This window comes from Scyliorhinus canicula, chromosome 3 (assembly GCF_902713615.1).
Source record: "Scyliorhinus canicula chromosome 3, sScyCan1.1, whole genome shotgun sequence".
Classification (NCBI taxonomy): Eukaryota; Metazoa; Chordata; class Chondrichthyes; order Carcharhiniformes; family Scyliorhinidae; genus Scyliorhinus; species Scyliorhinus canicula.
This window is the reverse complement of record NC_052148.1, coordinates 14,974,962-14,996,398: the sequence shown is the minus strand read 5'-3', so window position 1 is coordinate 14,996,398 and position 21,437 is coordinate 14,974,962. Positions and strand designations below refer to the sequence as shown.

Genomic DNA, 21,437 nt, shown 5'->3' with positions numbered 1-21,437 from the left:
AAGGTAGACTACTTTCCCTCAAGGACATTAGTCAACCAATTCAGTTTTTACAATAATTAATGATCATTTAACCAATACTGAGACTAACTTGATTGCTCCCCTTCCACAAACATTCACTTCCTTCACCACCGCTGAAGTGGCAGCCGTGTGTACCGTCTACAAGATGCACTGCAGTAATTCACCAAGGTTCCCCAGACAGCACCTTCCAAACCCACGACCACTACCATCTAGAAGGACAAAAGCTGAAGATACCTGGGAACGCCACCACCTGGAGGTTCCCCTCCAAGTCACTCACCACCCTGACTTGGAAATATGTCGCCGTTCCTTCACTGTCACTGGGGCAATATCCTGGAACTCCCTCCCTAACGGCACTGCAGGTGTACTTACACCTCAAGGACTGCAGCGGTTAAAGATGGCAACTCACCACCACCTTCTGAAGGGCAGCTAAGGATGGGGAATGAATGCTGGCCTAACTAGTGATGCCCACACCTGCAAATGAATTTTTAAAAATTCCAAACTTTTGCATTACATAAATGAATTTAAATTCCACTAGCTGCCATGGTGGGATCCGATCCCACATCCCCGGAGCATTAGCCTGGTCCTCTGGACTATTAATCCAGTGACATTACCATTATGCTACCAAATCATGGACATTGCTAATGCCTTTGGGCAGCGCTAATTGCAGGAGTTTCATGTACAGTCAATCCACGATACTCAAACATTGAGAATCCCTTTAAAACACTGTCACCCTAGTCCCCCTTTCCTGGATCATAACATGTGACATTTAAAATCCAGATAACAACGTTAATCATTTCCTCCAGTCTTCTTTGCCATTCTGAAGCAAACAGCTATGATGCATGAATGTTGTCTAAAAAAAGAGAAGTAGCTAGGCTGGTGTTTCAGGTTGATACTTGTCACGAGAGTATAGTGCATGTTTCCTCTTTCAGATCTCCAATCTCACTGACTTGTGAAGCAAGGCATTAACTGTAATCAGAGAGGGCTCCAGACAAGAATATTTACAGTGCTTTCAAGATGCTATATAAACACAAGGTCTTTCTCTTTTTTTTATAAAAATATGTGCAATCATTTTGTTCCTCTAACTGAGCAGTTGCATTAAAGAACATCCTCCAACAACGTTCCTGTCTATTTCGCCTTTCTCTTTTCAGGGAGATGTTTGGTTGGTATTTCTCAGAACCAGACGGGGACTCTAGCACACCATATTATATATAACATTGTACTGTATTACTCTTTCAGTAAACCGCTTTTTTTTCAAGAAGCATTGGCCAGAATTCTCCGGTTGCTGCGATTCACTTTCCCCACTGGCAGCGCACACCTGCCCGCATGGGGTGGTTACAATGGAAAATTCCATTGACAAGCACCGGGAAGATAGAATCCCGCCGCCAGTGAGCAGCGTTCCGCCAAGCAACACGTAGCTGGGGGGACCTGAGAATCCAGCCCCTTGACTCTTTTGGTGGGAGATTGTTTCCCTGGCATTGGGAAGGCGGTGGCATGGTGATATTGTCATTGTAATCCAGAAACTCAGAGTACTGCTCTGGGGTCCCAGGTTCAAAAATGCCACTGCAGAGGGTGAAATTTGAATTCAATAAAAATTTGCTGATGACCATGAAACCATTGCCGATTATTGTAAAAAAAACATCTGGTTCACTAATGTCCTTAAGGGAAGGAAATCTGCTGTCCTTACCTGGTCTGACCTACACGTGACTCCAGATCCACAGCAATGTGGTTGACTCTTAACTGCCCCTCAAGGACAAGTAGGGATGGACAATAAATGCTGGCACAGCCTGCGATGGGCACGTCCCATTAAGAAATAATTTTTTAAAAATCTGGAATCTTGCCCAAGTGGGGGTAGGCAGTGGCGTAGTGGTATTGTTGCTTGACTAGTAATCCAGAGACCCAGAGTCATGCTCTGGGGACCCAGGATCGAATCCTGCCATGGCAAATGGTGAAATTTGAATTCATAAAAAAAAAATCAGGAATTAATAGGTTAGAAAAAGGTGACCATGAAACTATTGTCAAGTATCGTAAAAACCCATCTGGTTCACTAATGTTCTTCAGGGAAGGAAATCTGTCATCCTTACCTGGTCTGGCGTACATGTGACTCCAGACCCATAGCAATGTGGTTGACTCATAAATGCCCCCACGGGTGGACAATAAATGCTAGCCCAGCCAGCAATGCCCACATCCCGTGAACGAATAAAAATGTGAACGATGACAGGAAATGGAAGCATGTTATCATGGAGGAGGATATCTTACCCAACCTAATCCGAAACTGATATCAACTCAATACTTGGCAGCAAATGGGTGGCAACTGAATTCTGCTGGAGAGCAACAACCCTCTGCAATTTTTCCCTCCATTCCCAAGGTGCTATTGTCACCTATTGAAACAACCCAAATAAGATCAGTTTACTGAGCAACACAGGTGATTGAAACTGGGCCTTTCCTGGTCGTTGAAGCTCTGAGGTACAAGGTTGAATTTTTGGAGACCCTTAAAGGAAACTCTTTATGATGTGTACCATTTTGGGGAGATGACTTCAGGACTCAGGTGGATGGCAGGCAATTAAGCTCATTAAGTACCTTGTTAAAGGGATTTTAAAGTCAGCTTCCAGTTTCCCAACATAGTTCATCTGCCTAGAGGCAGGAACCCAGCAGCAGGCTGGGGTGCCTGTCAAGATAACATGCCTTCTCTGATGCCTGGGTGGAGGTACAACCAAAGGCCATACGTAAAAAGGCTCTCCTCCCACAGTAGCGGCTTGCTGCTATTTTTACAGTAAAGATGTTTAAAATTCATTTGCGGGATTTTGAGTGACACTGGTTAGGCCAGTATGTATTGCTCATCCCTAGTTGCCCTTCAGAAGTTGGTGGTAAGTTGCCTTTTTGAATCAGAGGTGTAGGTGGATCCACTGTGCTATTAGGGAGCAAGGTCCAGGATGTTGCCCTAGCGACAATGAAGGAACGGCGATATATTTCCAAGTCAGGATGGTGAGTGACTTGGAGGGGAACCGCCAGGTGGTGGGATTCCCAGATATCTGCTGCTCTTGTCCTTCTTCTAGATGGTAGTGGTCGTGGGTTTGTAAGGTGCTGTCTGAGGAACCTTGGTGAATTACTGCAGTGCATCTTGTAGCTGGTACACACGGCTGCCACTGTTCGTCGGTGGTGGAGGGTTTGAATGTTTGTGGAAGGGGGAGTAATCAAGCGGGGCTGCTTTGTCCTGGATGGTGTTCAGATTCTTGATTGTTATTGGAGCTGCACTCACCCAGGCAAGTGGAGAGTATTCCATTACACTCCTGACTTGTGCCTTGTAGATGGTGGATAGGCTTTTTTTTGGGGTGGGGGGGGGGGGGGGGGGGGGGGCTTAGGAGGCGAGTTATTTGCCGTACAATTCCTAGCCTTTGGCCTGCCCTGGTAGTCACAGTATTAATATAGCTACTCCAGTTCAGTTTCTGATCAATGGTAACCCCCTCCCAGGATGTTGATTTATGGGGGATTCAGCGATGGTAATGCCATTGAATGTCAGGGGCGGGGTGGTTAGATCTTCTCTTGTAGGAGATGGCCATTACCTGGCACTTGTGGCGAGTTGGTCATTGCCGGGCACTTGTGGCACAAATGTAACTTGCCACTTGTCAGCTCAAGCCTGGATATTGACCAAGTCTTGCTGCATTTGGACATGGACTGCTTCATTATCTGAGGAATCACAAATGGTGCTGAACATGGTGCAGTCACCTGCAAACATCCCCACTTCTGACATTATGATGGAAGGGAGTTCATTGATGAAGCAGCTGAAGAAGGTTGTGCCCAGAACACTACCTGATGAACTCCTGCAGTGAAGATTTAGAGTTGAGATGATTGACCTCCAACCCCACAACCACCTTGCTTTGTGCCAGGTATGACTCCAACCAGTGGAGAGTTTTCTCCCTGATTCCCATTGACTCCAGTTTAGCTAGTACTCCTTGATGCCATACTCGGTCAAATGTTGTCTTGATTTTGCCTTGATATCAAGGGCAGTCACTCTCACCTCACCATAGGCATTCAGCTCTTTTTGCCATGTTTGATCCAAGGCTGTAATGAGGTCAGGCACTAAGAAACACTGTAAGGGTCATAGAATCTCTAAGTGCAGAAGGAGGCCATTTGGCCCATCGAGTCTACACCGGCCCTTGGAAAGATTATCCTACCTAGGCTCATAACCCCACCCCACCCCATAACCCCACCTAACCTTTTGGACACTAAGGGGCAATTTAGCCTGGCCAATCCAACTAACCTGAAGATCCTTGGACTGTGGGAGGAAACCGGAGCAGCCGGAGGAAACCTATGCATACATGGAGAGAAAGTGCATACTCCACATAGAGAGTCACCTGGGTCCCTGTGCTGTGAGGTAGTAGTGCTAACCACTTTGCCACCGTACTGCCCCCTGTTCATTGCTGTTTATTCCCTTTCCTCTTTCGTTTATTTTTGCTGATACATTTTTGATCCATGGATGCTGAATGGACTTGTGACTTTAAAGCAAAGCAACCTGCACCTTCAATTCAAACAGGAGGATCCAGAAGGCTGTGCGGTTTTAGACTGGCTGATACAGGTTTGATTGATTTGGCTGGTGGTCAATGAATAGGACCAAAAGGCCGTGCTCTGCCCAAGAACAGATGGTGATTGGATCTTAACCCACTGAGCTGAGTCCACAAAAAGATCAGCCATGATCTTACTGAATGACGGAGCAGGCTCGAGGGCAAGATGGCCTGCTCCTAGTTCTTATGTTCACTTGCTGATGACCTCAGCAATACATTTAAATAAGATGTATAATAATTACTCTATAAAAGGAACTATCCCATATACCTTTTTCACCACTTTTCTACCTGTCCTGCTACCTTATTATTCTTATCCCTTCTCTCCCCCTGTTAGTATGACTTGCGTGTGTGTGTGTGGGGGGGGGGGGAGGGGGAGACGGTAGGATATTAAAGGGGGTAGAAGGTTAGTTTGTTGTCATTCAGTTGCATTTAATGTATATTTCATCTTTATCCTCATTAGAAATAAACAGCAATTGTGTTTCAACTTACAAATCTGAAATGATTTTTGTCACGAGTAGACTTCAATGAAGTTACTGTGAAAAGCCCCTAGTTGCCACATTCCGGCGCCTGTCCGGGGAGGCTGGTACGGGAATCGAACCGTGCTGCTGGCCTGCTTGGTCTGCTTTAAAAGCCAGCGATTTAGCCTTGTGAGCTAAACCAGCCCCCTGCTAAACCTGGTGAGTGTACTTATTGGGAAGCAAAAGGCCAAAGACTTTTTAGAAGAACCATTGGTTAATTTCACTTGTGTTGTGACTCTGAGACGAGTGGGGCTGGAATTGACCGTGCACTTCCCCAGGATTGCTTCTCTGAAACTGAAAGGCCTCCATATGGCCTTCCAGAGCTTGCCGAACGTCCTTAATTGGACAGGAAACCCGTCCATTGCCAAATAAGGGGCCATCCACACGAAACCTTAACTTTAATCAGTACCCACACCTCAATACCCACACCTTCCCCCGCCCCCCACAAAGGCGAGATTCTGACCCGAAAACAAACCTGTCTGTTTCCCAGTTCCATGGTTTACTGCTAAATCTATAGTAGAGGACTCCAGATCATGCTCGACTGCTACATGTTTCAACTTGAAGAATTGTTAAATTTTACTGAACAGAGAGGTATCCAATTAGACCCAATCCCTTGTTCGTTCCCCACACTCTGTAATTTTATCCTTTTCAATTACATGTCCAATTTCCTTTGGAAAGCCATTATTGAATTTGTTTCCACTATTCTTTCAGGCAGCACATTTCAGGGGCGGGATTCTCCGAACCCCCGCCATGTCGGAGAATCGCTAGGTGGCAGCGTGAATCCCGCCCCCTCTGGGCTGCCGAATTCTCCGGCGCCGGAGATTTGGCGGGGGCGGGAATCGCGCCACGCCAGTCAGTGGGTTCCCTCTTGGCAATTCTCCGGCCTGCGATGGGCCGAAGTCCCGCCCATTCTATGCAGGTCCCGCCGGCGTAAATTGGGAGTAGGTTCCTTACCGGCGGGACCTGGCGGCGTGGGTGGGCTCCGGGGTCCTCGGGGGGGAAGCACCTGGTGATCTGGCCCCGGGCGGTGCCCCCACGGTGGCCTGGCCCGCGATCGGGGCCCACCGATCCGCGGGCGGGCCTGTGCCGTGGGGGCACTCTATTCCTCCGCGCCAGCCGTGTAAGCCTCTGCGGTGGCCGGCGTGAAGGTGAACCCCCTCCCGCGCATGCGTGGGGATGACGTCAGCATCTGCTGATGCTCTCGTGCATCCGCCGGAGTCCGTTCGGCCCCGGCTGGCACGGTGCCAAAGGCCTTCTACGCCGGTAGGCGGGGCGCAAACCACTCCGTCGCCGGTCTAGCCCCTGAAGGAGGCAGCCCGAAGCCGGAGTGGTTCCTGCCACTCCACTGCGCCGTTTCTGCCCACCCCCACCGATTCCCAGAGAATCCCGCCCTAGATTCCAACTGCTGCATGAGACAAATTTTCCCAATCTCCTCTCTGACTACTTTGCCAATTATTTTATGTCTGTACCCTCTGCTTACCAATCTTTCAGTGGGCTGTATGGAGCAGGAGGACAAGGCCTAGCTGTCAAAACTCCAATTTTGCCCGAGTCATCAGGGTGGCATTGAGTTCAGGATTTTTATTTTTAAATTGCTAGTCTTCATAAAATACAAGTCTTCAAAATAATGACCTTCAGGGTGGCATGTGGTTAGCACTTGGACCGCAGCGCTTCAGGACCCGGGTTCGAATCCCGGCCCTGGGTCACTGTCCGTGTGGAACATAGAACATAGAAAAATACAGCACAAAACAGGCCCTTCGGCGCACGATATTGTGCCGAACCTTGTGGAGTTTGCACATTCTCCCCATGTCTGTGTGGGTTTCACCCCCACAACCCAAAGATGTGTGGGTTAGTTGGATTGGCCATGCTAAATTGCCCCTTAATTGGAAACAAAATAAATGGGTACTCTAAATTTTTTTTTTAAATAATGACCTTCAAGTCGGAGTTAGGGAGAGGGAGATGCTCCTAACTGAGACTGAGGAATGTATCAACTGATTTCTCACCCAGGGAATGATGTTCCTTTAAAAGCGACAATTACGATAAAATAATACTCTGAAGATGATTGTTGTGTCACAGTAAGCCTAACCAGATATATAAGACACAAAAGAGGTACAATTACAGGATAGCAATCAACAGCAAAAACCCTTGTAAATTTTTCGCTCTCACTCAGCTGGGACAACAGTAGGGTATTGTACTATTTGAGATCAACTATGACATCCCTTCTGCCACTACTAGTTGCTAAGAGCAACTAATTCCACAGCTCCTTATGTGGTATAATGCCAGTATTGTGACAATTATAGCATAGCTTATAGTAAAGTAGCAAAATGGGCAGCACGGGAGCACAGGGGCCCAGGTCCGATTCTCCGCTGGCTCACTGTCTGTGCAGAGTCTGCACGTTCTCCCCGTGTCTGCGTGGGTTTCCTCCGGGTGCTCCGGTTTCCTCCCAAAGTCCAAAGACATGCAGTTTAGGTGGATTGGCCATGATAAAATTGCCCTTAGTGACCAAAAAAGGTTAGGAGGGGTTATTGGGTTATGGGGATAGGGTGGAAGTGAGGCCTCCTTCTGCATTGTATTTTCTATGTTACACCACAAAGGACATGGCCAGGATTTTACAAAAGCAGAAAGAAGACTTTTGCTCGATCAGGGTCTGATCCACATTCCAGAAACAGAAGAGCAGTGTTACAATGCACAGCCCTTCCAACTGCACAGTCAGGGAGGTAGACCACTCTGCTCCGTTGGATTCCAAGTAACAGAACAGAAGGAGACCCATAGGCATACACAAAGATAAGATTATATTTCCTCACCTGTACCCAAGTAGAAAACCTCAATCCCGGCACTCACTTTCTGGACAATGATCTTGGAATACACAGTGTCCATCATAATGAGGAGTGGCTTCCCACCAATTGGGAGGATGCTATCAGCCATCAGAAGATGATCTCGAACAAACATCAGCACCTGATCCGGCAGGTCCAAGGATGTTGAATAGCCCTTCACCTTCATCTCGTTAGTGATGCACTAAATAAAAAATAAACAGAAAAAAACACCAATTAGCTTCAGTTGTACTTGAGTTTCTGATCTTCAGCAATTCCGGCACCTTCATTGAATTTAAAAAAAAATCATTTTTGGGTTCCAAGCGTCGCTGGCAAACCCAGAATTTATTTCCCAGCCCCAATTTCTCTTGAAAAGGTGGTTGTGAGTCAGTCACATAAACCGCTGCAGTCCATAAAGTGAAGGTACACGTACAGTGCCTTTTTTAAAATATTGGTTTGATTCAACTGAGTGGCTTGCTAGGCCATTTCAGATTGCAGTTAAAAGTCAATCACACTGTTGTGGGACTGGCGTTACATACAAACCAGACTGGATAGGGACAGCAGGTTTCCACCCCTGAAAGACGTTAGTCAATAGGATGGGTTTTTGTGACAATTTGTTAGCTTCAACAACATTCTTAATGACATTAGCATGTTATCGCAGACTTATGAACTATTTGAATATTAAATTCCTTCAGCTACCATGGTAGAATTTGAACTCAAATCTTTCTTCCGGATCTCTGGATTACTTGTCGAGTAACAAAACCACTATACCACCATCCATTAAAATTGGTTACTGTAAAGTTATATTTTGACGTCTGTTAATCCAGTCACTGTCTGTCACTCAGCAACCTCTCTCTTCCCAGAGTCCTGTGTTACTGACTGTCCACTGATGCTCCAGTTTCCTCCCACAAGTCCCGAAAGATGTGCTTGTTAGGTGAAATGGGAATTCTGAATTCTCCCTCTGTGTACCCCAACAGGAGCTGGAGTTTGGCGACCAGGGAATTTTCACAGTAACTTCATTGCAGTGTTAATGTAAACCTACTTGTGACAGTAATAAAGACTATTATATGTTAATCCAGCTCTCTCACACTGTAAACTCCGTAATCCCTCTACCCCAGCGCCCTGTGTTACCGACTGCATCTCTACTGATGTTAATCCAACTCCCTCACACTGTCACTCAATAACCCCTCCCCCAGCACCCTGTATTACTGACTGTATCTCCTCTGATGTTAATCCAGCTCCCTCACACTGTCACTCAGGAACCCCTCTCCCCCAGCACCCTGTGTTATCGACTGTATCTCTATTGATGTTAATCCAGCTCCCTCACACTGTCATTCAGTAAACCCTCACCCCAGCACCCTGTGTTACTGACTGTATCTCTACTGATGTTAATCCAGCTCCCTCACACTGTCACTCAGTAACCCTTCTCCCCCAGCACCCTGTGTTACTGACTGTATCTCCTCTGATGTTAATCCAGCTCCCTCACACTGTCACTCAGGAACCCCTCTCCCCCAGCACCCTGTGTTATCGACTGTATCTCTATTGATGTTAATCCAGCTCCCTCCACTGTCATTCAGTAAACCCTCTCCCCAGCACCCTGTGTTACTGACTGTATCTCTACTGATGTTAATCCAGCTCCCTCACACTGTCACTCAGTAACCCCTCCCCCAGCACCCTGTGTTACTGATTGTATCTCTACTGATGTTAATCCAGCTCCCTCACACTGTCACTCAGTAACCCCTCACCCCAGCACCCCGTGTTACTGACTGTATCTCCTCTGATGTTAATCCAGCTCCCTCACACTGTCACTCAGGAACCCCTCTCCCCCAACACCCTGGGTTATCGACTGTATCTCTATTGCTGTTAATCCAGCTCCCTCACACTGTCACTCAGTAACCCCTTTCCCCCAGCACCCTGTGTTACTGACCGTATCGCTACTGATGTTAATCCAACTCCCTCACACTGTCACTCAGTAACCCCTCCCCCAGCACCCTGTTACTGACTGTATCTCTACTGATGTTAATCCAACTCCCTCACACTGTAACTCAGTAAACCCTCTCCCCAGCACCCTGTGTTACTGACTGTATCTCTACTGATTTTACTCCAGCTCCCTCACAGTCACTCAGTAACCCCTCTCCCCCAGCACCCTGTGTTACTGACCGTATCTCTGCTGATGTTAATCCAGCTCCCTCACACTGTCACTCAGTAACCCCTCTCCCCCAGCACCCTGTGTTACTGACCGTATCTCTACTGATGTTAATCCAGCTCCCTCACACTGTCGCTCAGTAACCCCTCTCCCCGAGCACCGTGTTACTGACTGTATCTCTACTGATGTTAATCCAGCTCCCTCACACTGTCACTCAGTAACCCCTCCCCGAGCACCGTGTTACTGACTGTATCTCTACTGATGTTAATCCAGCTCCCTCACACTCACTCAGTAATCCCACCCCTGTTGGTGGACAGGTTGTTTTGAGTTTGTGTGCTTCCACTGATACCTTGATTTCACCTCTACATGCCCCTGTCAAAGTCTCTTGATGTGTTTTGTGCCTTCCTAAACGTGTTTTTTCCATTTTGGTCAATCATAGGCCAGTGTCCCCCCCATGAATTGGGAAGGTTATTTGACCTATTTGAGGAAAACCTTAAAAGTTTTAATGCGCTGCTCCTGCGAGTCTCCTGCTGCAACGAAGTGGAGTGGCTACTGCGGGACTCTGGTGTCAGCCACATGAACGATATATCCCACCCAGCAGAGCTGGTTTTGAATGATTAACACCTCAATGATGGACCGGCTAGTTTGCAAGAGGGTGCTGCTGTTGGAAAGGTTTTTTTGTCTCTGGATTTGCATGATTTTGCAAAGACAATGCTCGTGGTACTTCTCCGGTGATTTGACATATTTGCTATAGGTCAACCAAGTCTTTGAAGGATATGGGAGCAGGCGATCAATGCTGCCTGATAAACTGAAACTTAATCTTGAGTTTGGGATTCTGGTCCTCAAATACTCCTTTTCTTAGTTGGTTGAAGGCTGAGCTGGCACACTGGAGGCAATGATGAATTTCATCATCTATATTGGCTCTGCCTATATTGGCTCCCAAGGTATGGAAATCTTTCCAGGATCTCTCCGAAGATCTTCATCACTCTAACCTCAGTCATAGAATTTTAGTATGCAGATGACGCTTGTGTATGCACTCCTTCTCCAAAGCATATGAGAAAACGGGCCTTTCACTAAATACCTGGAAAACTAAGGTCCTCTTCCAATCAGCTCCCACAGAATCCTGGGTTAGTGATTGTATCTCCACAGATGTATCTCGTTTCCCCACACGGTTTGCTTTCATAGCTTTTGCCAGCTCATACCTTGTGTTACTGTCTCTAATATTAGTCAGCTCCCTCATGCTACTGGACTCAGTAAACTCTACCAACCTATATTCTCAGCTCCCTATTGAAACCAATGAAACAAATAGGATAAAACTGAAGTTAATGTTGACCTTTATAGCAAGTTTGATTTTTGTAAAACTTAATGTGCTGAGCCCCTGCTGCAATTTCCAATTACATTTTAAATGGTAATTTGGTGCTTTTGAGAGTTGGCAGGAAGGTTCCATCCTGTGGGTAGCACTGTTGCTTCACAGCACCAGGGTCACAGGTTCGATTCCTGGCTTGGGTCACTGTCTGTGCGGAGTCTGCACGTTCTCCCTCGGTCTAAATGGGTTTCCTCCGGGTGTTCCGGTTTCCTCCCACAAGTCCCGAAAGACGTGCTGTTTGGTGAATTGGACATTCTGAATTCTCCCCCAGTGTACCCGAACAGGCGCCGGAGTATGACGACTAGGGGATTTTCACAGTAACTTCATTGCAGTGTTAATGTAAGCCTACTCGTGACAATAAGGATTATTATTATTAATCTGTGGGAAAAGCTTTTTCTCTTAGCCTGCTCTCTTGTACTGAAGTGCTACTGGTGCTGGGATGTAGTTCCATGTGTGGTTTCCATAGTTTTTCTAAGTTTGTGCCCTTCATGAGCCAATGAGTCAGCAGGGCATTCAGGTTTGGAGGGGCACCTACTCGATGTACTTCCAGCACCATTCGCCACAAACGTTCATGAGTACCTGATTTTTCCATCTCTGCTAATAACAAGCACAATCCAAGCATGCCTTGGATCCTTGTCTGAATGCTTACTCTGGCACTAACACGCAAGATGCCACATCTGGCTACTTTCCTTATTACAAAATAGATATCTTTATTTCTATTAGGTGAAAATCACTTCCAACAATTGGGCTCCCACTTACAGTGCCAGGGCGTGGATCTGGAATTTCATCTTTCTGCGAGTCCCATTTGTCAGTGTCCATTTTATACTTCATATATTGCCCAGCAAAGGCTTTCTGCACATCTGCGATGTCATAAGCACACACTGCAGAAACATTTTGGTTGTTCCTAGATGATATGGTGGAAGAAACATGAATTGTTTTTAATTAAGTTCTGCAGTTTTTACTCAATTATCATGCTTTAATATGTAAAAGAAACTCCCCGCACCTTAGAGATTTAAACAGTTTTCCCAGTTAAAAAGTAACTCCATCACATCTGGGCAGCACGGTAGCATAGTGGTTAGCACCGTGGCTTCGCAACGCCAGGGTCCCAGGTTCAATTCCCCATTGGGTCACTGTCTGTGCGGAGTCTGCACGTTGTCCCCGTGTCTGCGTGGGTTTCCTCTGGGTTCTCCGGTCTCCACCCACAATCCAAAGACGTGCAGGTTAGGTGGATTGGCCATGCTAAATTGTCCTTAGTGTCCAGAAAGTTTAGGTGGGGTTATTGGGGTTGGGGGATAGGGTGGAAGTGAGGGCTTAAGTGGGTCGGTGCAGACTCGATGGGCAGAATGATCTCCTTCTGCAGTGTACGTTCTATGTCTGTGACACACTGGGTGAGATTTCACTGCTGTTTACGTCGGCAGGATCTTCCGGTCTCGAAATGGCCCATCGCGCCATGGGTTTCCTGGGGATATGGGGTGGATTCATTGGGAAATCCCATTGAAAGCGGTGGGACCGGAAGATCTCGCCGCCAGCCAACAGCGGGCTGCCTCCCACCCCCGAGATAAAATACCGCCGGGAGGCCGGAGATTCTCACCCACTATTTCAGGTCAAGACAATAGGCTCTCCTCAGGGTGCTTGAGAATTCACTAGGGGCACTCAGTTTCTGATCTCATTATTCTCGGCCCCAATGTGGACAAAAAAGTTCAATTCAAGAGGTGAGGTGAGAGTGACTGCCCTTGACATTGATTTGACATTTGACCAAGTGTGGAATTTAGGAGCCCTGGCAAAATTGAAGTCAATGCAAATTAGGGGGAAAGCTCTCCACTGGCTGGAGTCATAACTAACACAAGGGAAATAGTTGTGGCTGTTGGAGAACAATCATGTCAATCCCAGGACATCGCTGCTAGAATTCCTCAGGGTAGTGTTCATCAATAACCTTCCCTCCATCATGAGGTCAGAAGCAGTCCATGTCCTCAAGCAGCAATACCTAAACAACATTCAGGCCTGGGTAAGTGGCAAGTGACATTCACGCCACACAAGTGCCAAGCAACAATCATCTCCAACAAGAGCCACCTACCTGTTCCTGGAATTATTTGGTTGACAGGCCATTTGCTTTGAATTACAAAAAAAAAATTGTTCTTTCAGTTTCAGTAGTTAGGTGCTGTAGGGTTAGCTACGTTTTTACTGCAGTGATCATACGGCTCTATCCTGCAAAGCTTAATTAACCGTTACTTTGATCAGCATTATGTATGTGTTGGAATTCATTGGAGTACCTTTCCCATTGGAACATGCTATTATGCATTCAAAACTTTTGGGAACTCCATGTGTCAAGATGTGAAGTGTTTTAAATTTGAAAAATAAACTTGGTCTGCGGCTCTCACTTAGAGAAAGAAAAGCAGCCACCTGACAATCCATTTTGGCTCCTGGATTATTTTAATTCGAAAGCTGTCTTGTGCAGCTCAGAACAAAGATAGCCAGCTGGTTTTTCATGTTTCAATTGGCTTAATTGTTTGCAGATGCAAGGGTTTATTTTAAAGCTGAACCATTATAGATTCTTCAACGAGATTTTTTGACGTCGCCGCTGCGTGCTTATCAGCAGCGGGAAGCGGTCCGGCCCACCTTTGTTCAGCGGCAAAATCTTCTGGTCCCATCACGGTCAATGCAATTTCCCATTGAATCCACCCCACGCTGTCAGGAGTATGCCATCAGCCGAACGAAGATCCCGCCGGCATGAACAGCCGGAAGATCTCACCACTTGAGTTTCTGTCGTAGAACCACTTATCTCAGCAGGGGGTTGTGTAAAGAGTTTGACTGACATTTTTAAAGTTTATTGAAGTCTTTGATATGGTTACTGATTAGATGCTTGTTTATTTTTACAACTGATTGACCACTTTCAAGGATTCAACTTTTGGGAATACCTTTGGAGGTTTTTTCCAGCATGAAGTGCGTTTGGTTGAGCAACAAATTGGTAAAAAGTTTAATTTTGTTGAGGTCCACTTCAAAGTCTTCCCATTGTTATTACACAGCTTCTGAAATCTGCCAGAGTGAAGACTGGATGAGTGGTGAGGGAAGGATTGAGACATGGAAAGGCAAGAGATTATGAAGTTGGGTAGGGTGGTGGTGGTGGGGGAAGGTGATGAGGGCCCAAGGGCCTAACATTCATCATCACAAATAGGCCAATATCCCAGTACACAGAGGCAGATGGTCTAAATTGCCAGGCTCACTTCAGGGGTGGCATGGTGGCACAGTGGTTAGCACTCCTGCCTCACAGCACCAGGAACCCAGGTTCAATTCCTGCCTTTAGTAACTGTGTGGAGTTTGCATGTTCTCCCCATGTCAATGTGGGTTTCCTCCAGGTGCTCCTATTTCCTCCAAAGATGTGCAACTTAGGTAGATTGGCCATGGGAAAATTGCCCCTTAGTGTCCAGAGATGTGTATGTAAGGTAAGGTTATGGTGATAGCATGTGGGAGCAGAGGGAACATCGGTCTGGTCCCCAATTTGCAATAATCACCGGTTTGCCCCGGGGAGGTTAGATGGAGGGTTCCGGAGGTGGCAGAGAGCAGGGATCGAGAGGATGGGCGATATGTATATAGAAGGGAGCTTTCCCAGCTTCAGGGAGCTGAAATTTGAACTGACGGGAGGGAATTAATTTAGGTACCTGCAGGTACGAGACTTCCTACGCAGGCAGGTCTCAACCTTCCCGCTCCTGCCACCAAGGAGGATACAGGACAGGGTAGTGTCCAGAGTGTGGGTGGGAGAAGGGAGGGTTTCGGACATTTATAAGGAGCTTATGGAGTCAGAGGAAACATAGACCAAGGAGTTGAAACACAAATGAGAAGAGGAGTTAGGTGGAGAGTTAGAGAATGGTCTCTGGGCGGATGCGTTGAGCAGAGTCAACACGTCCACAACATGTGCCAGGCTCAGCCTGATACATTTTAAGGTCTTTCACCGGACTCACATGATAGTGACCCGGATGAGCAGGTTCTTTGGGGTGGAAGACAGGTCTGCAAGGTGTGTTCACATGTTCTGGACTAAGGAGACCCGAAGCTTAGGGGATTCTGGCAGGGGTTTGCAGATGTCATATCCAAAGTATTGAAAACAAGGGTGGCGCCAAGTCCAGAGGTGGTGATTTTCGGAGTGTAGGAAGGCCCAGGAATCCAGGAGGAGAAAGAGGCAGACGTTCTGGCCTTTGCTTCCCTGGTGGCCCGGAGACAGATATTATTAGCACGGAGGGACATAAAGCCCCCGAAGTCGGAGATCTGGCTAGGGTCAATGACAGGGTCAATGTTAGAGTACATACGGAGGTGGCAGCCGTTCATCGACTTCTTTAGTAAAAATTAACCGTCAACAGAAGCGAATGGGGGGTTATGGTGACAGGTCAGGGAAGTGGGCCTAGATAGCATGCCCTTTCAGAGGTCAATGCAGAGTTGATGGGTCAAATGGCCTCCTTCTGCATTGTAGGGATTCTATGGTTCGCATAATCCATTGCTTCCATTCTTGCACGTGGCTTGCCTTTGAAGCAGTGGGCTTGACTGCATTCTTCTCCTGCTTCAAAATAAAACAAAAATATGGCAGGCACAGGCCTCCTTACGGAGCCAGATTTATTGAATAGAGAAGTTTCCTGACTCAACCTTCCATCTCCTCTACAAGAATCTGTCCTAATATTTCAGGTCAGAAAGGTTATCAACCTGAAACTCTGTTTGACTGAAATTATCAAGGTGACCTCCGTGTATCATTTATATTTACCATAAAAATGTACAATAACACACTGCAGGACGAAGTCACTCAGCACATGATGCTACTTTCATGCACTTCCTCATAACCCTGAAACTTTGACAGCTGAGGTAATAATAATAATCTTTATTGTCACAAGTAGGCTTACATTAACACTGCAATGAAGTTACTGTGAAAAGCCCCTAATCGCCACATTCCGGCGTCTGTTCGGGTACACAGAAAGAATTCAAAATTTTCAGCTGGTACGGGAATGGAACCCGCGCTGCTGGGCTTGTTCTGCATCACAAACCAGCTGTCTAGCCCACTGAGCTAAACCAGCTCCTCTATTTACAACAGCGGAGGTGCTGCCGTAGTGGTATTGTCACTTGCGTTGAAATCCAAAGACCTAGGGAAAGACCGAGATTCAAACCACGGAAGTGGGATTTGAATTCAATAAAAATCTGGAATTATAAGTCTAATGGTGACTACAAAACAAATTGAATGTCATAAAAACTTATGTGGTACAGTCATGTCATTTAAAGAAGGAAATCTGCCTACCTTACCTGGTCTGGCCTACATATGACTCCAGATCCATAGTTATCTAGTCGACTGAAATGGAGGGCAGCTAGGGATGGGCAATAAATTCTGGCCCAGCCAGCCAGTGATGCTCACATCCCATAAAAAAATAATTAAAAAATAATCCACACTGAAATGAAATGACCCATCTATGTGTTGATTGATTGACTGATTATTCAACTGGTCAGTTGGACAATCTACAGTTCTACTGTGGCAACAGGAATTTATAGATCATGAGCGTAATTCTCCCAAAAGGTGTCTGGGGCACGATTCTCTGGAAAGATTTCCAAGTGTGATAATGAGCAGGCACTGCCACGAGTATCCCGGCGCTCGGCCCAGCAAGGCCGGCAATGCTATTCAACGTTAATTGGTCTATTTAACGAGGCCTCACGGGCTTCTCGCCGCAAATGAAGGCTCGCCAGCCAGTTTGACGGTACCTCACTTGCCAGCCCACTGCGAACGAGGTGGAGTAAAAGAACGCAAGAACATAAGAACTAGGAGCAGGAGTAGGCCATCTGGCCCTTCGAGCCTTCTCCGCCATTCAATGAGATCATGGCTGATCTTTTGTGGACTCAGCTCCACTTTCCCGCCCGAACACCATAATCCTCTATTCCTTTATTCTTCAAAAAACTATCTATCTTTAGCAGCATTTAAGCAGCACTGAGCTAACCCGAGTCAGCTCACAATATTGGTGCCCAGGAGCGCAGCCCCAAGGTTCAGGGATGCAGATCTGGCCAGGCTCCTGGGCGCAGTGGATGCCAGGAGTCATTATCACTAATAATGTCATTATTAGTGTCACAAGTAGGTTTACATTAACACGGCAATGAAGTAACTGTGAAAACGCTGCATTTGACAAGGTCCTGCAGCATTTGACAAGTCTTGCATAAAGATTATTATGCAAAATAAAGTGCATGGGATTGGAGGAAATGTATTGAGGTGGATAGAAAACTGGTTGGCAGAGAGGAAACAAAGAGTAGGGATTAATGGGTCCTTTTCAAATTGGCAGTCAGTAACTAGTGGGGTGCCACAGAGATCAGTGCTGGGACTCCAGGTATTCACAAAATATATTAATGATTTGGATGAGGGAACAAAATGTAACATCTCAGTTTGCAAATGATACCAAATTAGGTGGGAGGGTGAATTGTGACGAGGATGCAGGGATCCTACAACAAGATCTGTATAGGTTGGGTGAGTGGGCAAATCAATGGCAGATGCAGTATAATTTGCATAAGTGTGAGGTTATTCACTTTGGAAACAGAAACAGAAAGGCAGATTACTACCTGAATGGTTGTAAATTGGGAGAGGGGAGTGTGCAGCAGGACCTGGGTGAAGGTAAGCATGCAGGTGCAGCAGGCAGTAAAGAAGGCATGTTAGCCTTCATTGCGAGAGGTTTCGAGTATAGAAGCAGGGATGTGTTGCTGCAATTGTACAGGGCCTTGGTGAAGCCACACGGACCTCTCTGAGGAAGGATGTTCTTGCTCTCGAGGGAGTGCAGAGAAAGTTTACAAGACTGATTCCAGGGATGGCAGGACTGTCATTTGAGGAGAGATTGACTAGGTTGGGATTGTTCTCGATGGAGTTCAGAATAATGAGGAGGGATCTCATAGAGACTTATAAAATTCTATCAGGACTAGACAGGGTAGATGCAGGGAAAATGTTACGAATGATGGGTGTGTCACAGTCTGAGGATTCAGGGTAAACCATTTTGGACAGAGATAAGGAGACATTTCTTCACCCAAAGAGTGGTGAGCCTGTGGAATTCATTACCACAGGAAGTAGTTAATGCTAAAACTTTGAATATATTTAAGAGGCGGCTGGATATAGCACTTGGGGAGAATGGGATCAAAGGCTATGGGGAGAAAGCCTGGATTAGGCTAATGAGTTGGATGATCAGCCATGATCGTGATGAATGGCGGAGCAGGCTCGAAGGGCCAAAAGCCCTCCTCCTGGTCCTATCTTCTATGCATCGATGTATAAGTCCCTGGTCACCACATTCCGGCGCCTGTTCGGGTACACAGAGGGAGAATTCAGAATGTCCAATTCACCCAACAAGCACTTATTTCCGGACTTGTGGGAGGAAACCGGATCACCCGGAGGAAACCCATACAGACACGGGGAGAATGTGCAGACTCCACACAGTCGGTGACCCAAGTCGGGAATCGAACCTGATCCTTGGAGCTGTGAAGCAACAGTGCTAACCTGCTGCCCAGTGTCCCATTCCCCCGAGGGTCAGTTATAGGACAGCCAGTGCTGCCTGGGACGAGGTGGCGGCAGCTGTGAGCGCCGGGAATGTGACCAGGACTGGCCTCTGGTGCTGTAAAAACGTCAATGATCTACACCGGGCAGCACAAGCGAGTAGATACCAATGTCCATCCTGACACCTTTTCGCCCCATGCGAGCATCCACCCTCCAATTGACTTCCCAACCCTCCTTCCAACCTTTCAAACACTCTCAACTCTTTCTTCACAACCCCCTGCCCACCACTGTGAACCACACATGTGGCTAATGATGCCCTCTCTCCTCAGGAAAAGCTCTCCAACAATCGGCGGTTACATGCCGGACATAAGAATCCTCACCTCCTTCATGGTGCGGGTCCTGGAGGTGACTGGGGTGGCTGAGGACTGAACGGTCACCAACACGGAAGCTGGCGGACGCCGTGAGGTGAGGAGCTACTTGGCCCCAGCCAAAGGACCTATCAAACATGAGTTGTTGTTGCCTTATTGACTGACCCATCCCTCCCTCTGGCACATGTCCATTGTCCTCCAGCCAACGGCTCCGGCCCATCCCAGTGACACCCTCTCCAGCCTCCTAGGAGAGCACAGAGGAAGTCACGATCGAGGTGTCACAGCTGTTATCCCCACCCTCCACCACCGCAGATAGACGCACCTCTAACTTTGTGCGAATAGTTAGTGGCGAGGCTTCTGGGGAATAATCTGGTGAGCACCGCACAGGTGCTGATGCACATCTGGTGGAGGCAGGAATCCCCAGGTGAGACAGTAGTCCGAGGGCTGCCAGGACTTAGCTGGGTCCCAGCTTGATGCTGAGCATGTGGAAGAGGCTGTCCCAGAGGCTGATGGTTCACGTTTTCGGCCTCTCCCGCAATTCACTGGCCTTGTTTCGCTTGAGCGAGTGCACAATGAGGCCGGAGAATCGCATCTGGGTCTCCCCGAGGGTAACAAGTGTTTTGGCGCGATCAAAATTGCAGTCCACCCACGCTTTGGTATTTTTCTGGAGCCAGGGGTGAATCGCGCTGAAAATGTGATGTGTGGGTCCCGAAGATGTCAGCAAGGTCAGATCTTCATAGAATGGGTTGCTCGATCTCAGAGTAGAAAATAATCCACTACAAGACTTAAAAGCACTTTCCCGTTACTGGACCGTGAATTGCTATAAAAACAAAGCTAACCATCCTTCAGATGTCAATCAAGAGGCTTGTAAAAGTCAATGGGGTGTGAAATTCAATGTCAAGAAGCAAATACAAAGTGATAAATGAAGGCAGAGTGCAACATTGAAACCACAGAGCCTATTGAAACTTCAAGGGGAGTGAAATGCTTCTCCAAGAGGCAAGCTGCAGATTGGCTCTGGCCAGTGAGAGGATTTTAGAATGTACAGGCTAGGCTGTGAAGTGTTGGGCTGGCTGGGTCGATGTGGACTGCACTTGACGCAGTGTAGCGAGAGATAGACTTCCAACACTTGATGAGATGCAACACGATTGTATTTAACATCTAAACTATTATACATGTTCAACTGTGGGTTGACACTATGCTGACTTCAATGGAGACCTGACACTAGCCTGACCAGACTTACTAGCTACCGCATGGTGTTTGCACTGGCTAGCTCACGAGCTCTGAATGTCTTAGAGGCTGGGTCCCGAGAGAGCGGAAAAAACTGGTGCCCTCTGGCTTTATAGTGGTCGTGTCCTGTCTGGTGATTGGCTGCTCTGTAGATTCTGTGCTTGGAAGTTCATTAATCAGCTGGTGTGTTTGGAGGTCCTTGTGCCTTATTTAACGGCAGTTCAACACGTACATCTCACTCTCACCAATTCACCTATGTTCAGGAGACTGTCAAAAAATGGGTGGCAGCCAGAAGAAAATGGCTTGCAGCACCAAGAATCAAACAGCACCACAATTCAGCCATCAAGCCCTCATCTAGCATGTCCTATACCCCAAAAATGGCTCGAGGAAGCACCCTAACATCTCACTGCTGGCCTGGGAGGCCATTATCCAGCAGGTCTGCATTTCTGGCAACTACGCCCAAAGTGCCATCCAATGTAAGAAGAGGACTTGTCGTATGAGGAACAGTTGAGGACTCTGGGTCTGTACTCGTTGGAGTTTAGAAGGGTGAGGGGGGGATCTTATTGAAACTTACAAGATACTGCGAGGCCTGGAGAGAGTGGACGTGAAGAGGATGTTTCCACTTGTAGGAAAAGCTAGAACCAGAGGACACCACCTCAGACTAAAGGGACGATCCTTTAAAACAGAGATGAGGAGGAATTTCTTCAGCCAGAGGGTGGTGAATCTGTGGAACTCTTTTTTTCCCCCACACTAGCAGTGGCTCAGTCGGTAGCAGTCCCACCTTTGAATCACATGTTCGAGGTTCAAATCTCGCTTCAGGGCTTGGGCACACAAATCAAGACTGATACTCCAGTGGAGTAAGGCATTGTCTTTTGGCAGACTTTACGGCAGACTTTAAACTGAGGCTCCAACTGCCTTCTCTGGTGGATGTAAAAGATCCCATGG

At 47.2% G+C, this 21,437-nt stretch overlaps 1 protein-coding gene across 5 annotated transcripts in view; it reads right to left on the bottom strand.

Annotated features, from left to right (window-relative positions):
* sema4f (sema domain, immunoglobulin domain (Ig), transmembrane domain (TM) and short cytoplasmic domain, (semaphorin) 4F) overlaps positions 1-21,437 on the bottom strand; it is a 335,297-nt gene that overhangs the window by 35,948 nt on the left and 277,912 nt on the right. For all 5 annotated transcript variants that reach the window (XM_038793156.1, XM_038793155.1, XM_038793152.1 and 2 more), the window contains 2 exons: positions 12,174-12,318; positions 7,897-8,107 (listed from right to left, as the gene is read on the bottom strand). In XM_038793156.1, coding sequence (XP_038649084.1) covers positions 7,897-8,107; positions 12,174-12,318 — 356 coding nt within the window. The remainder of the gene's footprint in view (positions 1-7,896; positions 8,108-12,173; positions 12,319-21,437) is intronic.